We start from the raw sequence: 19,401 nt of genomic DNA on the forward strand, positions 1-19,401 counted from the left end.
TGTGTGGCAATAAGCAGAAAGAAACACATCCGACTTTGGTGCATTGCCACCCTTTGTATCTTTTGTTCTCTTTATAAGTTGATAGGATATGATTAGTGATAGGATTTATGAGGTTGGGCGGGTTCAACACTCTACATCAATATTAAAAAGGAAGTTGATCTTCTCTGAAAGTTTGATCTCAATTGCAAGGGTCTCATACTTCAAAACAATTCCCATTGTGTCATTAGAATATTGAAACTCGATTTCAATAGAGTGCAATATCATGTGACTACAATTCAATCCAAGCATACCAAAAACCTTATAAGAACTTCATCATTGAATATCTTAAAACTTTATATCTATAGATCAAATTGAACCAAGGTCCACCAATAGCACATATAACCTGATATATTATCAAATTAAAAAAATTATTGCACATATAAAATAGTATACGTAAGATAGATAAGTATATCTATCCCTAAAGAGGGGGCATACACAACATATTATACTACAATTTTGTGTCAATACGTTCTAATGTCATTATTCATCATCATCTGTTTAACACTACTTAATCGGCCAACGGTAAAAAAATCCTCCTATTAATCTTATTTTTAAACAGCACTCCATTTGCCAACATCATTGCGGTGAGCGTGGATCGAACACGCGACCTTCAGATCTTCAGTCTGACGCTCTCCCAACTGAGCTATCCCCGCATTGTTGAAAATTTAGATAGTGGAGGAAACATATTCCGTATTCATTCCGTTTGTTGAGAAATACCGTCTGCAGTTTCTGAGTTATTTTGGCCTCTTTACGGTGCTAGACTTTTTTTTGGGTTATCAAATCATCTAATATTTACTAATGTTCCATTTTGTTTCACAAATGGCAGTCCAAGGAACATTTATATGAATGACATTAGATAGAAGGATGAATTTTGAAGTATACATACATACTCTTATAAGGATACTCAAGTTTTTTTTATTTGTAAAATTTAACTATGTATGACATCAAAATTAAGATAGCAACAATAATATAACAATCATAAATATATATCATGAGAGCAATATAGTAGAAATAAATCTGTCATGACAACAGTATATTTTATTTATTTAGTATAAATTTTATTTGGGGACAATTAGGGGATGTCTTTCACTATCTTTTTTTTTTTGGAAACATGGTGTGGGATAGGGATGCCGATTTTAGAAATGGGGATGCATTCTTGTGGAACATAAAATATAATAAAAAAAAATGAACTATTAGTGATGAAGAAAGTTAAATTCATAATTATTAGGAGACATAAGAGTAAAAAACATGAACTATTAATGATATAGAAAGTTAAATTCATAATTATTAGGAGACATAAGAGTATTGGTACCATTACGAGACAGCGATGCCAATCAAATTAGGGTACTCAAGTAAATGAATGAGGAGATGGCTATTTTATGTATAATTGTAATCACCAAAAATTGCGGGTAAGGGAATAGGTACATGGTGCATGTTCTTATAGTAGAATTTCCTTGAAACTATGATTAAATTCATCCCGCTCTTTCATGCTAAAAGGGATAAAGAGAAACAATAATAATGCTCTTGATAAGTGCTTTAGACATTGCTATCAATAGAAATGTTGCCAATGAATAAGATTCTTGGGGGTTAACATTTTTTTGTGCAATTATGATACCATACAAGAGGATCTCCAGCATCAACTTTTTGGTAAACAATTGTCACTTTTCTTATTCAGTAGCTTGTACATCCATATTCCCCAATGTAGGTTGCCACTGGATTTTTTGAATGTATGGTCTTTTATTATACTAGTTTTTTTGGTATGTATAGCTTTCAATCACGATTCATGATGTAATATGATACTTCCATATAGTGAACTTATTAGTGTTTTAAAAAATGAATTTTACAAGTTTAGTCTATGTAGTGTTGAGACTTAAGCATACATGATAGATCCTTCCTCATTTCTATAGCTTGATGTATTTATGCAATGCAAAGTGTACTTGATTCATGTACAAACATTAAACTACTAAAAGTTGAGGTAAGTTGGTTCCGGACCTTAGTTCAGTTTATTCCTTAGTTAAGGTTGTGTTGTAAGAAGTCTCATGTTTTGTTAAGTATTGACTCTAGAATAGGGATATTTTCTTTGGGTTCTCTAATGGGATTGAATTAACAATTCCATTTCCTTATTTTATGGCTTAATTAGTGACATTGAAACACGCTTACTCAAATAGCCCTCCAAATTGTTACATATGGAATCAAAGACATAGATATTATAAGATATTGAGGTTAGACTTGTACACAATGGGAATGATTTGAAGAGGTTGTGTTCATTCTGATTATGGGTGTTGTTTTTAGCTTCATCACTTTACTGTTTAGTCAATGTTTTAGTTTAGACTACTAGCTTTGGAGGATCTAATATTGATCCAATGGGAATTGGGAAGACAAAAAAATGTATTCACATTCTAATGAGCTTTAACCATTTCCACTTGATTGTTTCTTTTTGGTGTCATTTTGTTTGTAATTTTATTTAATATTTCTATTTATTGACCATAGGTATTAGAAATATGTGCTATGTTACATGAGATATGCAATTGCATCCAATGAATTCTAGAAATGGACAATGCATATATTTAGAGAATCTCTTAATAATTTTGATGATAAGTATAATGTTTTATTGTATATACATAATTAAATAATAATTAATAATTTAATAATATATTTAGTAGAATAAGATTACTATAATAAAAAAATTAGTTTTACATGATAATAATAATTTTGATGAAGTATAATATTTTATTGTATATACATAATTAAATAATAATTAATAATTTAATAATATATTTAGTAGAATAAGATTACTATAATAAAAATTATAGTTTTAATAAAAATAATGAAAATTATAATTATAATAGATAAATAGTATAATGTTATGCATTATATAATGGAGTATAATAAAATCATATTAAATATAGTATATAATAATATTGTATAAAATAATTAAATATTAACTAGTATGATAGTATCATCATTGTAAGATTAATATAATCATATATATAAAGTTTGGATAATAATCATAGATAATAATATATAATGTGTTTGACATTTATAATTGTATCAATAAAATCAAATGGCTCCACATGTAATTGTTACATAGTCAAATGAATAGACCAAATATTCTCACAAACACTAAATGGAACGCTCCATTAAGGAACCCTCAAGGAAATAAGTCAATAAAACTTGGAATATTTAAAAAAAAAACATTCTAGATAAATTTAACAACTTCAACACTAAATATGTGACACAACTTGACACACTTGCATGAGAACATACACACAAATGTCGCAAGGGAGGTTGTGACACACAAGAACACGTCATTGCACAAGCAAGGGGACCGCAACAAAAGACTAACAATGGAAACACAAAGCATGATGAAGCATCAAAAATGAGAGAGAGAGAGAGAGAGAGAGAGAGAGAGAGAGAGAGAGAGAGAGAGAGAGAGAGAGAGAGAGAGTCCTTAATGACAACGCAACAAAAGACTAACAATGGAAACACAAAGCATGATGAAGCATCAAAAATGAGAGAGAGAGAGAGAGAGAGAGAGAGAGAGAGACTCCTTAATGACAATCATCACAAATTATGATCACATCCTCTCAAAAATGACATTTAGAAGGGATGAGGGAATCATCAACCTCAAATCCATATCTAAATAGGCTAACCAACTCAAGCTCATACACTCTCGACACATGCATGAATTCACTAGCTCAATTACATAAGTGAAAGATTGAAGCCCCTAAATGCCATCCAGCCATCAAAGAAGGCTTAGGAAACCATAAGGATGGTCGAAGATATTTTTTGACCCTTACAAGACTACATAGGAGGTGATGAGACCTCATTAAAAAAACTAGGCTTTTTGCTCAATCCTAGGTGCAATGATCAACTTCCTATGAACATAATCATGCAAACAATGCAATTGACACCACAAGAACTCACTAACAACACACTTGGACGATCTCAGAGGTTCCCTTGACTCTTCAAGCCCCAATGATAAATTTTATTGACCTAGAAATGCCCCTCAGGGCCTTGAAAAGCCTGTCGATAAACAACTCAAGACTATGGCACCCCAAGTGGACTTGGGCACCCACCCGAGACACTAGCACCATTGGAAACAAAATGGAGAGGATATGGAGGTGTGTAATGATCTCACCAATATCCTAAAATCATTCCTTCTGTACGGACACATAGGAACATGGAATTACAACACTTAACAAGCACTCCAAAAGGCCACAAACGGACTCAGAATGACTCAAAACAACACGAAATGCCACAAGAAGGTACAAAAACCTTTCGAGGTGACTACAGAACCCTCCAAGATGACTCAAAATACACTATATTTATTTTTATCCCAAAAGGAATATTCCTATGGCATTTGTCATAATCACCATAAGCATCATAAAAATAACTAAGCAATCATGTTTGACCCCAATGCATATGCATGCATATCAATCTACATACAATTACATAGTCTGACCAAATACATATCCTCTCATTAAGAGGTTCAATGAATCTATCATATTACATATAATTAGGGATTTGTCATCCTTAATAATAAACCATTACATTATATAGAAAAAATTGCAAAGCATAATCAAAACCATGAGAAGAATCCACTGAGCATGCTCAATTTTATATCCTCCAGAAACCAACAGTGGTATACATGCCACCCAGCCATGTGGAACCAAAAGGTCCACTCCCTCTATGTTAGGAGATAGACACAAAGGCCACAAGTACTCACACATGTAAAGCAATGAGGAGAGATACAACACTCAATCCAACAATGCAAAAAATAAAGCATTGATGCATGAAGATACACAACATCCAAGCATGGGGAGATATACACAACATCATAGACCAATCATACATGGTGATCACATTGGAATTCCATAAGTCAAGACCAACAAGGAAGGCATATACATCTTCTAGGTGCTACTCAACTATAGGGCTAGGTACTAGAGAACAAGAGAGGGAAGTGTTATCATGTAGCTCGAAGGGATGGCTCACACGAAATTGAGTGGCCCCTCATACAAACAAGGAGACCCAATCTTACTTGATTTGGTTCTCTATGAGTAGGAAGATCTTCCCAAGTCATCCTTGGCCTATAAGAGCACTCAAGACATGAAAGCGACATCCAATTATCTTAGTTAATTGTATTACCCATGTTTTCATTAGTTATCACTTGATTAAGTAACTCTCCACACCGTGATTGCCAACATGCCACTTTGGGCTAGGGATATGTTGGGATCCACTACCATCATTGACTCTACTACCTACCCTAGGATCATCACATTCCAATGAATGTGGATCAAAACCAAAAATCAATTGATACCAACTTTCCATTTTCACAACTGTTCACAAAATGAACCAAATTCCTTAATTTTAATAGTTCACATGAAACAAGATCCAAATTGATCCAAATCAAAAATTTATAACGTAAATCCATCATTCCACATAACATCCCATTTAAATTTCACAAAAATTCCACTTTTAAACAAATTCCAACTTTCATAAAAACTAAGTGAATAGTGAAATCAACTACTAAAGTAGCTTCAAAAAGTCATAAAAATTAAAAAATTAAAAATTAAAGAATTAAGAGGACCCTTTTGGTCTATAGGCGCCCAACTCTCCAAATCCATATTAAAATTCACAATTCATCCATTCAAATAAAAATTGGGCATGGTAAGCGTATAATTTGGAAATTTTATCAAATTTGTTCAAACAACCCATACAATCACTAAAATGAAATTATTTAAACAATGAAATTACTTCTTTTCATAATACAAATCATTTGCAACCGTTTTAAAGCAAAAAAGAGGAGAAATAGAATTCCAACCTCAGTTTTGCAACAAATTTGAAAGATCGAAAACTCCAAAAACACCAAATAAACAAGAACATAAACAAAGCACCACAATCTCCTACCCATTCCTATCTCGATTCAACAAATCTCATTCAATTTAACCCACAAATGCCCGCACAATATCAATTTGAAAATCCAAGCAAAAGAGGGTTTTTTCAAAGCTCTCGAATTAAAAAATTGGCTAAGTAAAAATGAGCACTTTTTTCCTTATAAAATAATTGATTTTGAAATAGAATAATAAAATAAATAAGTCAATCAATAATTAAAACTTAAATTCCCAAACATCCAAATTTAATTTCAATAATAAAATGCAATCAAAATGAGTATAGATAAGCCACCCATAAATGGTCAAAACATTAAATAACCTTAAAAACCCATAAAATGCATATCAACTTTAAATTTTACAAAAAAATGCAAATTGACATAAACGTCCAAATACTCTTCACGGGTTGATCACATAGGGTAATATGGTTTTTTTGAAACATTATTGATCTTGGTATCTAGGGTATAACATTGGTAATCACCTAGAAAACCATACTTGAACTTAGTAGAACGGGTTAGGGTTAGCATATTAGGCCAATGTGACATCTCCACATAACCATTGTTGAGGCACACTCAGACTTGTGTAGCCAAGTGAAGTTGATACTCGATACTTGCAACCACTCAACACACATCTAGGGTACTAGTGCATATATATAAATAGTCAAAGCACATACAATTCTCCCAAACGGGGTGAAACATCATATGTATTAATTTGTTGCATTTAATTGGCTTAAAACACATTATCATTTAATTTTAACATCAAAATTAAAATCCCAAATGTTGTAAACCATAACCACCTTAGCATTTCATCTCAACACACATTTTAGTGCCACAATCACATTTAATTCATATTTAGCCAATATATCACATCATTAATTCTGAAGCATACAAAACTAGATATAAAGTCGGTACTTGTACAACACATGAAGTATCATTGCAAAAGAGAACATCAAGTCCATACAAGGACTCGGGCACAAAAATACACACGCATGTATCTCAATGCAATCATAATAACGACTGATAATCCAAATACATCATGAGCCATAAAGAGCACCATACACACATTGAAACAAAACATAGAAATAACATTCAAGAGCAAAACACACTTGTAATCCATGCGTGTCTAGGGGCAAAGTCAAAACATCATTGAGATATACACATCTCAAAACTACAAAAAGGAAAAGACGTTACACTAAACAGTTGACTAGTGAAACAATTCATATCTATTATGTAAGAGTGAAACTAATGCCAAATAGTATATTTCAAAGTAAAAATTTCAAATAGTTATATAAATCAATTGAATTCATTATAATTAAATGAAAAAATAATTGGCATCATCTATTGTAATAGTATAATAAATAAAGCTATTTGTATGTTTTGAAATAAATTTGAAAAAAAAATATATTAATAAAATTAGTCAACTTATTTTCATTGATTGGTTCTTTACCATTTAAAAAAGGTATACATCATGCAACACAAATTAGTTTGTTAATAAAGTCAAAGCATATATGAAAAGATCTTTAAACGGAACATATGTTGGAGCATAAGGAAGTTTGCTAATAAACGGAAAAAAAAATATATTAATAAAATTAGTCAACTTATTTTCATTGATTGGTTCTTTACCATTTAAAAAAGGTATACATCATGCAACACAAATTAGTTTGCTAATAAAGTCAAAGCATATGTTGGAGCATAAGGAAGCCATAATCTCTCATTTGAGTTGGGTTAGTTTATTCCTAGGTTTTCATACCTTGGGACTTTATGTTCATAACGATGTTATGCTCGCTTTTGGTACTCCAGAAAAGCAAATCTTGATTGAACCCATATTTGCTCAATGGATACAATCTGCTCATGGTAAGACCTTATATGGTTTTGATGTACTTTTATCTTCAGCAAATGATCCAGCATTCAATGCTGGGAAAAGCTTATGGTTACCCGGTTGGTTGAGTGCTATAAAAAATAAATAAAAATAAAAGAGAGAAACGAGAAAAAAGTATCGTTGTAAATAGTATACATTAATTCATTGTGGAGGATGAAGAAAAATACGAGTTGTAGCTAAACATGTATGTATGTCTTCTAATAAAGCACGTAGAGTAGCTCATCAACTTCGTGGTTGTACCTATATGGAGGCACTTTCGATACTGAATTGGATGCCTCATAGAGCATGTTATCCCATATTAAAAGTACTTTGTTCTGCAGCCGCAAATGCATATCACAATATGGGTATAGATAAGGGCTTTTTATTTGTCCTTATGACTGAAGTGAATGAAGGTCCTATTTTCAAAAGATTTCGACCTAAAGCTCGGGGACGCGGTTATCCAATACAAAAACCCACTTGTCATATAAGTATTACATTGGAGGATGTAAGTGACTCTAACTCAATTATGGTAAGGCTTGAATCATTAAAAAAAAATATTTGCCATAGTAATAAACTCCAAGGAAAAGGAAATTGATGTTTTTTAAAAGTAATAAATATGTGATAATGACTTAAAGCTTAAGTTAAAAGAACTCATGAAAAGGCATGAAATATTAAAGTGAAATCACACGAGGAAGAACATTTTACGTACCTTTATTATATTTTCTTATCATTTAGAGAGAGTCTTAAATTTGGAGGAGATCAATAGTAAGAAGACAAGTAAAGATGCACGTGAAAGGTTTCAAACTATTTTTAAATGAAATTTTTTTATGGTCAATAAATCTTTTGGCAAACAAAAGAGCTTGTAGGCATTCAATATAATTCCATGCATAAACCCAATATTTTATTTCCATTTTTGTATGTCAAGCATATTTAAATGTTTTCAAAAGATAAAGAGATCATTATTCAAGTTTTAGTACAAATATTTTAAAACATGAACAAACATTTTTAATTTTGTAATTGTCAAAAGTATTTAAACTTTTACAAAATTCAATTATAAATTTATAAATTATATTTTTATTTTTCAAAATGATCTTGTGGAATATGTGATATTTGATAAATTTCTTTTTTTTGCGAGCAAAATTTTTAGTCTGTTAGAGCTTTCAATTGAAGATCTAGATCGAAGATTTTGATGGAATATCCATACAACCTATTGATTTGTATAACCCATCCAAAAATAAAATATGCCAAGAACTAGAATACGCTTTTACAAATAGAATATACATTAATTTTAAATTTAGACCATTGATTCAAATCAAATCTTAGCCATTAATTTGTAAGCAATTTTTGGGTGCATGTATCTATAAAAGACTATTTGATTGATCATTTTAAGGAGGCATAAAGTGGTTCATAATTGAAGGATTTTGTAATTAAAAATTATAATTGCTAAATGCACTTGGTGGTTTTCTATCCAATAGTGGATTTTTAGTTTTGATTATTACAAATTACAATGTATAGATTTCTATTCAAGTTATCTGAACTTTGAAAATTATATGGTGACTCTTTTTTTATTATGAAAGATGTCACAAAATTATGCCATTTCAAAGGTATTTTATATAATTATTTTTGTAATTTAAATTTTCTATTGAAGCTTGCACTGATTGTGTATAATTGTGACAAGGTTTGGTGAAGCACAAGACAATTATTTAATGTCTTGTTATTGATTTATTGTTAATTTTGACAAATTTTCAAATCAAAATTTTTAACCTTTCTCTTTCTTACTTTTTTTTCTGTTTTATATTCATAAAATCTAAAAGTAAAAAATAGAGAATCGAAATATTTTTTGGATTAAATATCATAGAACACCAATACAGAGTATCAGATTAGACTGTGTCTAGCAACAACAGAGGCACCAAAAGGTGCATATACAAAAAAATTACAGTTTAAGGGCACCTCCAAGGTGTAGAGAATCAAAATATTACAAAATAGATGATTAAATTATTCTAGAATGCACAAATTTAATTATATTGCAAACCACATAACACTTGTTTAGGGGAAAATATGTGAATTAAGTTGTCATTGACGAATCTAATCCTATTTTGCACTCTACAAGAATGTAAGTCATTTTATTAAAATAATATTTCTTATAAGAATAAGTTCTTTTTCCTATCTTTTGTGAGATAACTTATCAAGAGTTTATGGTGCCTTATATGCTATGCATTGTAACTAAAAAATTTAATTTATTTATTTTAAAATTATCTAAACATGTTGGAATGAGAAAAAAAAAACTAGGTTAAAGAGAATTTTTGTATTGTTGGCTCATGACACCATCTAGGCCCATTGTATACTTGTTTGTTGGCTTCAATCCTTATTCCAAATCCATTTAATGAGTTTGAATAAGGAGAAAATAACCCTCATCATTCAACAAATTCATTCAAAGTGTTTATGTACACCACCAATGCTTATTGAAATTTAGATATCACAAGATAGACGATAGTGAATTCCAACAATCAATTATTGTCAGTTCATTTCTACAAACTCATAGGTTCATATTTGTGTAGCAAATTGTATTTGTACTTGCGTAAATTAGTTTCATAGTCATGGTTCTAAACTAGAGTGAAACATAATTAATTTGCAACTTTTGAGGCAAACATCTAATTGAGACCAAGAATTCTAGCATAGTGAGAAATCAATTCCCAACAACTTGGATAATAAAGACATGATATTTTCATAGGTCATTAAAATTAATTTGAAATCTTTTGACAAAAAACGTGTTTAATATATTGCAATTCTAGGTCAATAAAAGATACATGACAAAATCGCTAGAAGCATTATAAATGAAAAATGATTTAAAATATAAAATATTAAAAAGAGAAGAATAATAATATAGATATAATAAAAAATAATTTTAGTAATAAAAAAAGTTAGCTTATAAAGGGTAGGCACAAGAAGTTCAATCCACAAAAAAAAGTAAAAAGTGGGAAGTGTTTTTCTTGATTTTCAAAATTTTTCACAATTGATCTAAAAGCTTGAAGCACTCAAAGATTGAATTTTTCTAAAACTTCGGTATTATAAAATGTAGTACTTTGAGTATTTCAAATATGTAACTTATTTTAATACAAATATGATACAAATTGATTTTCAATAGGCATGTTTAAAAACCATTGTTTAAAAGTCACTCTTTTTAGGACCATACTATGCACGTTTATAACCACCATATTTAGACATAAATAACAACATTTTTCTAAAACTTCTTGAAAAATGATGTGTAAGACACTAAAGATTGATGAGGATATCTTTTTATAATATATATTTTTTAATTATTAATTTTTTATTGGTCCTTATTGTTGTTTTGAAAACCTCTCATGTACAACCACCATAGTTAGACCTAAACATATCATTTTAAACAAAAAATAATCATTTCTAAAATAATTGTGTGTATATTGATGTCATATATAATTTTCAAAAGACGTAAAAATTTAAAATTTATTAAGAAAATAAGAAAACCTATTATTTCAAATTTGTGGACTAATTTCATTAATAATTAATTAAAAAATAGAAAAAAATTATATTCTAAAAAAAATTGCATATTAGAAATTTAGACACTGTCATCTATAATGGGTTTCAATTTCATAAAAAAAATTATATAAAAAAGGTCATCAAACATATGTCTGTATTCAATCTTTTATATTGGCACTAACATAACCTTGTACTTGCTAGTCCAAGGCTAAGGATCAAGTCCCCATGCCTTTTCCAAGTGAAAAACCTAAGAAAACCACATGTTTATATTTCAAACTTTAAGTAACAGGTACACCCAATCCTAAACATAACAAATACCCATTTCTAAAATAGGAACTCATGTTTTCAAATTAAACATAATGGGTACTTGTTCTATTTTGGAAGAAGCACAAGTTTCTAAAACAAGTACTCATTCTATTTTGGAAATGGGTACTCATTCTATTTTGGAACAAGTACGTGTTCAGGTAGCCTCATCCTTGGCTCTTGCTACTGGTGAGATGCCTAGTATTGCCTTAGTGATTGTCCATCTTCGGGCTTGTCCTCCCTCTCCGTATAATCAAGATTGGGAGGACGATGATCCAATGTTGGGAATTTCTAGAGTAGTACTCTTCTTATCTTTTGGATTAGAGTGTGCATGTTTTGTGTTCCCTCATGCTTGTCTTTATATGTTGTGCTCTCTTGAAAGACCCAAGTTGTTCTATAAGTACTTGGATACAGGAGATTAGATTTGTCGTGTACTTCCTCTATTTCTCTCATATTTATTATTTTTATCATATCTTGATTTTTGGTATTTGGGGACAATGCCATGAGTTGGGGGCATTCAGGCCCTCTTCCATGTTGACCTAAAAAAAATTATATTTGTCCTCATGTGTCTTTCTTCAAATCCAAAAACTTTGGGACAGTGATGAGTAACTCATATACGACAGCATAGGTAATCTAATTTCATTGCTATGAGTTTTATTGCTGCCAAATAATTGGATCCCCCTATTTCTTTATGTGTTTTTGTTGATGTTGTGGATATCATGTGCTATCAATTGCAAGGTAGCATTCCATGGAAACATCTCGTTATGTTGACACGACACATCTCTTCTCCTTAGAATGGCATGTGTTCCCTCTGTGCAACACATATCATTCTTAGGGGGGGGGGTGCTATCATGTCTACATTTTACTATTATATTTATCTTAGCTCATTTATTATCTTGTGTGGGGGTCAAACTACTATGTTTTATCTAATTAATCTTTGTATCCTTTATGTGTTTGTCCAACAATGCAGTTTGTAGCAATCACATGTCAACTAATCGTATGACTATTTAGCATAACACAACTTGCTACCCATATTGACGCCATATCAACAATCTTCTATCTTGTTGATCATTATCTTGTAATCTATATTTAATTATAAATCATTTTTAATGTGAAATTTTCATTTTTCATCTAACATGTTTTTTATGATATAGCTCAAAAGTACTCTCTGAAGGTTCAACTCAAGTTTCTTCCCTGGGGGCAACTCTACATAGATAGAAGACTATGCTTCCCCTTCATAATTTGGTATACTTTTCTCAACTCTCTTTCTACTTTAGTTCACATCTCCTTTTGACATGCTCACTAAAGTGGGGGGAAATGTAATGTCCTAAATTTCACCTTGTGCAGTTCCACAACACATAGTGCCTTCACTTTGGGCTGAATTGAAAGAAATGATTGATCTTCCCCCTTGCCTACTTGCTCAACCTTCTTTGTCATCCGTTTTGTCCAACTTCTTGACTACTTGGACCGATATGTTCACGTGCACGTCACAAGGACATATGTGCACCACGCATTCGTCCATTGAATGTTTAGACCAAAGGTGGCCATTAAGACATTACTCTTGCTAATTGGCAGTGTAACGCCTCTTATTCCCACCAATGTCGGGACACTTCCTTAACCTCTTTAAATTTTTATCTTCATTCATTTTGTCTCTCCTTTCTCCCTTGACAAGTTACTTGCAACTTTAAGCTTTGGTTATACTTCAACACTCTTAATTCTTGCATTCATCGCCCACCATTCAACTATCATTATCACACATATCAAAGCTTTGTGAATCTAGAGGGTTTATGCTTTTCTCTCACCCCAACAAACTCTTGGCTTGTTGTTGTTGAAGGAACGTTCTTCCTTTTGGGTGCATTGTTTCATTTATGCTATTATCTTTGAATCAGCATATCATTTATCATATCTTCTTCATTGTATTTCCATTATTGTTTTATTTCTTTAATCCATTTATCCTGGCTATATGTGAAGGTGGTAACACCAAATGTGGGGGTTTGACTATGGTAAAACTCTAAATCATAGCCACCCAACATTTTCGTCTCCACTCGTTTGTGTGTAGGTTTGATAGAAAAATGATACAACATTTATTGGAGGCTTCATTTGTTAGATTGGTTGTAAGGATTTTCTATCTCCTTGTCTTTTCATAAACCATTTATGTTGCATTCATTTCATCTAATTATTCACTCTTTATTTTCCCATTTATCATATTTAGTGTAAAGAGCTTGTGTTTGGCTATTTTTTGTACCTTCTGGTATGACTTCTATGTCTCATCCCTACAGGATGCTTGCACACCACATTGTCGTCCTCAACCCATGCATCTATCCTAGACAAAGAGCATACAAGGCTTACTAGGTAATCTCAGTAACCTACACTTTCAATTCACATAGTCAAAATATTTTTCTTTCAGTATTACAATTTCAAACACTTTTTTCATTCTTAGTGAGCAAACTTAGAGGTCAGAGAATCCCGAAGGTTTGGTCAAAGTGGAGAGAAGGATGAGTCCTCGAGGGGTTTGACCACCCTTCATAGTGGTACAATTTTCCTACTCTACAACATCCAAAGCATTGAAACTAAAACAACAAGAATGGGCATCGTAACATCTCTTTCAGATGGCAGGGACTAAATATGAAAACATTAAAACCGACATGTTTAGCCGCCATGAAAGGTTCACCACTATTGTGCAAAAGACTTAATATGAAAAACCCTGGAAAGGCTTGACTCGTTTCTTTAAACTCAAACTCTTTTACAACACAACTCTTCACCTCATGCAATGTAGGAAAAGTGAGTGAGAAGGTATTTGGATACATTTTTAAAAAATTCTATGAATCTCCCTTTTGAAAAGGTAAAATGTGACCTCACGACACTTCTAAAGCTTAGCCTTGAAAAGAACTGTTTTTAAATAGTAGGTACCCATTTCCTTTCGGATCCAAACGAAAATGAGCACCCACTTTAAATTTAGCCTCGAAATCCCAAAGCATAACAAGCACCCATTTTGTCAACATTTTAGTGCAATTAGATACCTCTCGCAAGGAGTACGAGGTAAACCCATATTGCTCTAACCAATCTGTAGATCCATATATGGATTGCTGGCATCGTGGACTATAAAAGATCCTTTCCTAAGGCCAAAACTTCCCCTTTAAGTAGACTCAACTTCTTATGGGTGCCCTAAATACAATAGTTATAATTATATATTAAATTTAAAAAATGTTGTGTTGTTAATTTTTAGTATATTATTATTATTATAAATACCTGAAATTGACATATCATATCATCATTCCAACCCTTAACTTGGTTGTTTCCTTTGTAACTTATTGAGTAAATCTTTATCTATTCAACAAACTATTCAATTTTCCCTCCTCAATTGAATAATACTATATTATTCAATTAATAAAATCACTATTCACCCAATCTTGTTTTTTTGCTTAAAATCACTTAATCACTTTTCTTCTATTTTCATTATTTATTTACCTAAGTTTCCTATCTCCTTTCTAAAAATTAATAAAAAAACCTATTTATGTAATTATTTTTCTATCCACTTTTCATTAATGGACTAAAATTAATTTTTTTGCTCACTTGAACACAATAATCTTAGTCAAATTTCATCAATTATTGCACATCTTCTTGTGTACACAAGTATGTCCTTTGTACACAAGGCATGGCCCCTTCATACATATGAGATGGGCCCTAGTATGATGTCACATGGGACAAGGGATTGCCCACCACCATAGGATACTCCAAAGTACCCCTTATCCATCACATCCCTCCAATTTCTCCAAGGAGATTTTCCACCATAGATTGTCCTTTAATCTAGGGTTCTTCACCATCCACCAATCAAGTGAGGACAATTGTCCTCCTCTCATCCTCTGAATGCTCTCAATCAATTTGAGCCCTTGATCTTTACTTTTATCTTGACCTTCGATCTCTACTTTTAGTCCTAGCCATTCAATCTTCTAACCAAAAAACCTATAAATGAAATGTTATCGCAGGTCATTACATCACTTAAGAATACAAACAACATTACCCAAGAATGCATTATTATGCTAGTAGATGCTCTCACATTTATCATCCTTGAGCACAACTACCATATAGCTTAATGCAACAAGGGTTGGTATTGATGAGATTATTTGTTAATTTCATCAATGTTTGCTATCCTTTATGTTTTATCTAAGAGTAAGAGAGATTGTGAGGAGAATAGATTAAACAATTTTAGCTTGTTTTCACTTACACATTTACAATTATCAATTACAATTATAATAATTCTAAAGTAAAATGAAATAAACTCTCATATTACACATATATCAAATTATTAATTAATAAATACTTTTAAAATCATAATTACTTTAATATTAAAATTGTGATAATAAATATTAAAATCATTAAAATAATAACTAGATATAAATGATTAATAATTTATAACAAAAAAATTATTATCTTTTTGTCAAAACTTCCAAATTAATGTAGACATATTTTTTTATTTTAAAATGAAATATCATATTTGGCATTATTTAATTTAGTATTTATGACATCTACCTTAAACTTGTTTATGAAAATGAATACTTTATTTCTTACTTCTTTATTTAATAATTTTAGAGTCTTTGGACATGTAGTGTCGCGGTTTAAACATTTCGTTGGTGAAGCAGCCACCAAGATTCAAATCCCTGTTGGGCCGAGGTCCCCCATTTGTGGCCTCACGTAGAACCAGAGGGCGTGTTCCCTGCAATTTATTCCATCGATTTTTAGCCATCTTTGTTTTGTTCTCATATTTGAATCCCATGAACTGTATGATCTGATTCATTAAACATCTTTCTTTCATTCTTCCATTCATTCAAAAAGAACCATTAATTATTTAGCCATTAAAGCTTGTAGAATTTTAAATACAACACCCCAAAACCCTTCCTTTCTCTCTTTAAACACCAAACCTGCAACTGTACTGGTGCCCAGGCAACGGACCAGACCTTACACAACTATAAACACACATTATTGTACACCTTTCCTCCGCAGTTATGACTGCCATTCATTTAAAGGCTGTCATTCAATTGCAATTGAATGGAGAAAAATATTACCATATGGTTAACTGCAAACAAACTATATTGAGAAGCACAAGTTGTACTAAGTTACCGTTGCAGCAATTTAATATTTATTTGTCTGCTTTGAATTAGGTTGTCTTAGTTTTTGTTTGCAATGTTGATATAGAAAAATTAGCATATGCAATCTAAACAATCTAGAATGTGATATGTTGATATAAAAACTAGCATACATTCTACACAATTGAAGCAAAATCTAGAATGTGATATATTGCACAATCTAAGCAGTCTAGAGTATGATTCAAAATGTTGGCATCCCTATAAGTATGATCGAATGCACCAGCTCCATAATATGTTTTATAAGTTTAGTCTTATACTATGGAGCCTGTGCATCTATTGGCCCACTAGCCAGAACCGAATATTAAGTTGATACAAAAATTAGCACACATTCTAGTCCAGAAACAGACAAGCAATTTCATGGATAAAAGAAAATACAGTACTTGAGAAAACGTAGGATAAGGAAGAACAAGTATGACAAAGAACAAAACTCAATTTGCCAGCCCAATATGATATAATGCTAAGAAAAACATCCAACAATTATATTTACAGGTGATAGCAAAACAGCTAATAGTATATAAGTTTGATGCACTTCTTTTTTTGTTATGGGTCAAAATATTTGCGATATCACAGTGATGACAAATCTTATTTGCCTTTATTTCTTAGAATAATGGAAGCCATTTCCACATCTGAATTGCATCAAGCTTATGAAGGGGTGAACCATTAGCTGAAATGGTTGTGTAAACAATGTTATTTTCATCCAGACATTGAAAAAAAACTATCTCCTTACAAAAGCATAAAGCCAGACCAGAAATGGCCCCATCGATGCAAAACCCAAAATAAACTACATGTAGAATGGAGCCCAGAACATAACACTGACAACCCAAGGGAGTAAATCTGAGCTCTGCTTCCTGCAGTGTGACATGACATAGTGTAGAGTGGATAGAAAAATGGACAGATGTTTTGGAGCGGCACGTAAATATGAAAAGAAACAATGGAGTCAATGGGGTGGTGAAGTGAAGGAACATTGAGGAGGAGGAGGAGTAGGAGGAGAAGGTGGTGGTGGAGGGGGTGAGGCATAGATGAAGGAAGGGACTGGCATTGAAAAATGAGGGGGAGGTGGTGGAGGGGAGGCATAGATAAAGGAAGGGACTGGCATTGAAAAACGAGGGGGAGGTGGTGGAGTACAAAGCAGATGAGAAGGAAGAGGCATTTCTATACATGTCTTTGGGCTTACACCAAATGCAGCACACTCCCCTGTAGCTCTCTGATCTCCACGCCCTGGAATGCAGTTGTGTGAATCATCAAAGACAACTCCTCTGGCAGGGAGAGCAGGGCAAGTTGAGCCCTCCCCTGTAAAATAGTTGTAAGAGACTCTGAGATTTATGAGAGAGGGTAAAGAGCATAGGCCATCAAGAATGGTTCCATGGAACTTGTTTTGAGCCAGAATGAACTGCTCCACACTGTGAAGGCAGGCCAGTGATAAGGGCAGGTGGCCTTCCAAGCCTGTGAAACTGAGATCCAGGACAGTCACTTGAGCTAGCATTCCTGTCTCCTCAGGCAGGCATCCAGACAGCTGGTTGTTGAGAAACAAAACTTCATTTAAAGTCTCACCCATGTTGCCAATGCTCTGGGGAATTCCTCCACTCAACTTGTTATTAGCAAAGCTAATCACAGACGCTGGAGAGTTCCCCAAATTGGCAGGGATTTCAAACTCAAAATAATTGTTGTTCAAAAAGATGGCATCCAGCTTCTTATTGAAAAGCTCTGGAGGAAGACTACCTTTAAAATTATTGAATCTCAGATCTAAATAGATCAGGCTCTGTAACTCCAGAAGCACAGTGGGGAAAAACCCAGACAACCAGTTGTTGCTGACATCCACTTCTGATAACAGCTGCAAGTTCTTAAAAGCCAGAGGAATGCTGCCACTGAACCTATTACTATTGAGATGGAACAGAGCAATATCAGTAAGCAGGCCCAGTTCCTCCACCAGATATCCCTGGAGAAGTCCATGATTCAAATCAATCCCTGCAACAACTTTGTCACATGATTTATCCAGAGGAGGAGCACAGAAAACCCCCACATAGCTGCACACATCTTTTCCCACCCAAGACTTGGTGATTCCCAATGGGTCATCTGTAATAGCCTTTTTCCATGACTGCAGAGCTACATAAGCAGCAAAAAGTCTCGAGTTGCTCCACCCAAATCCTCCACCACTCCCAAACCCCATTCCTCCTCCTCCTCCTCCTCCTCCTCCTCCTCCCCCAAAACCCCCACCGCCTCCTCCCCCTTCTCCAAATCCACTGCCTCCTCCTCCTCCAAATCCACTGCCTCCTTCGCCTATACCCCCAATTTTCTCCCCCCGTACTAAACTTCCCTTTCTTTTCCCCTCAATCCCACCTCTCAGAGCATCCACATTACAGTTGAAATAGACCAATCCAATCAGACAGGGCACCACCATCACCACCACTAGAAACCCCTTGACAGACACCATTATGATTTGCCCAATGCTCATGTAGTTCAATCAGCTCAGCTTAAATGCAAAATATGTATCAAATTCAAAACGCGGCAAACGACTGAATGCAATAAATGCGTAGGCAATACTAGGGAATTAAAATTTCAATCCTTACACTACTTCACCTACTGCAGCCTCCATTTACATACTCTCAAGCCTGTCATTTGACCTCAGGGGAGGGACCCAAAAACCTGAAATG

At 32.9% G+C, this 19,401-nt stretch overlaps 1 protein-coding gene and 1 non-coding gene across 2 annotated transcripts; both read right to left on the reverse strand.

The window, feature by feature from the left end:
- Positions 1-619: 619 nt before the first annotated feature.
- TRNAF-GAA (transfer RNA phenylalanine (anticodon GAA)) lies at positions 620-692 on the reverse strand. The gene has a single exon. It is a non-coding gene; the product is annotated as a tRNA-Phe (tRNA).
- A 16,628-nt stretch (positions 693-17,320) lies between these two features.
- LOC131076537 (leucine-rich repeat extensin-like protein 1) lies at positions 17,321-19,181 on the reverse strand. The gene has a single exon (XM_058013779.2). The coding sequence runs from the start codon at positions 19,179-19,181 to the stop codon at positions 17,688-17,690; it is 1,494 nt and encodes a 497-aa protein (XP_057869762.2). The 3' UTR covers positions 17,321-17,687.
- Positions 19,182-19,401: the final 220 nt, after the last annotated feature.

The sequence above is a fragment of the Cryptomeria japonica genome, chromosome 3 (genome assembly GCF_030272615.1).
Source record: "Cryptomeria japonica chromosome 3, Sugi_1.0, whole genome shotgun sequence".
Taxonomy (NCBI): domain Eukaryota; kingdom Viridiplantae; phylum Streptophyta; class Pinopsida; order Cupressales; family Cupressaceae; genus Cryptomeria; species Cryptomeria japonica.

What these genes read in the sequence shown, in the direction of transcription:
- LOC131076537 (XM_058013779.2), bottom strand. Translation starts at nt 19,181, where the DNA reads ATGGTGTCTGTCAAGGGGTTTCTAGTGGTGGTGATGGTGGTGCCCTGT.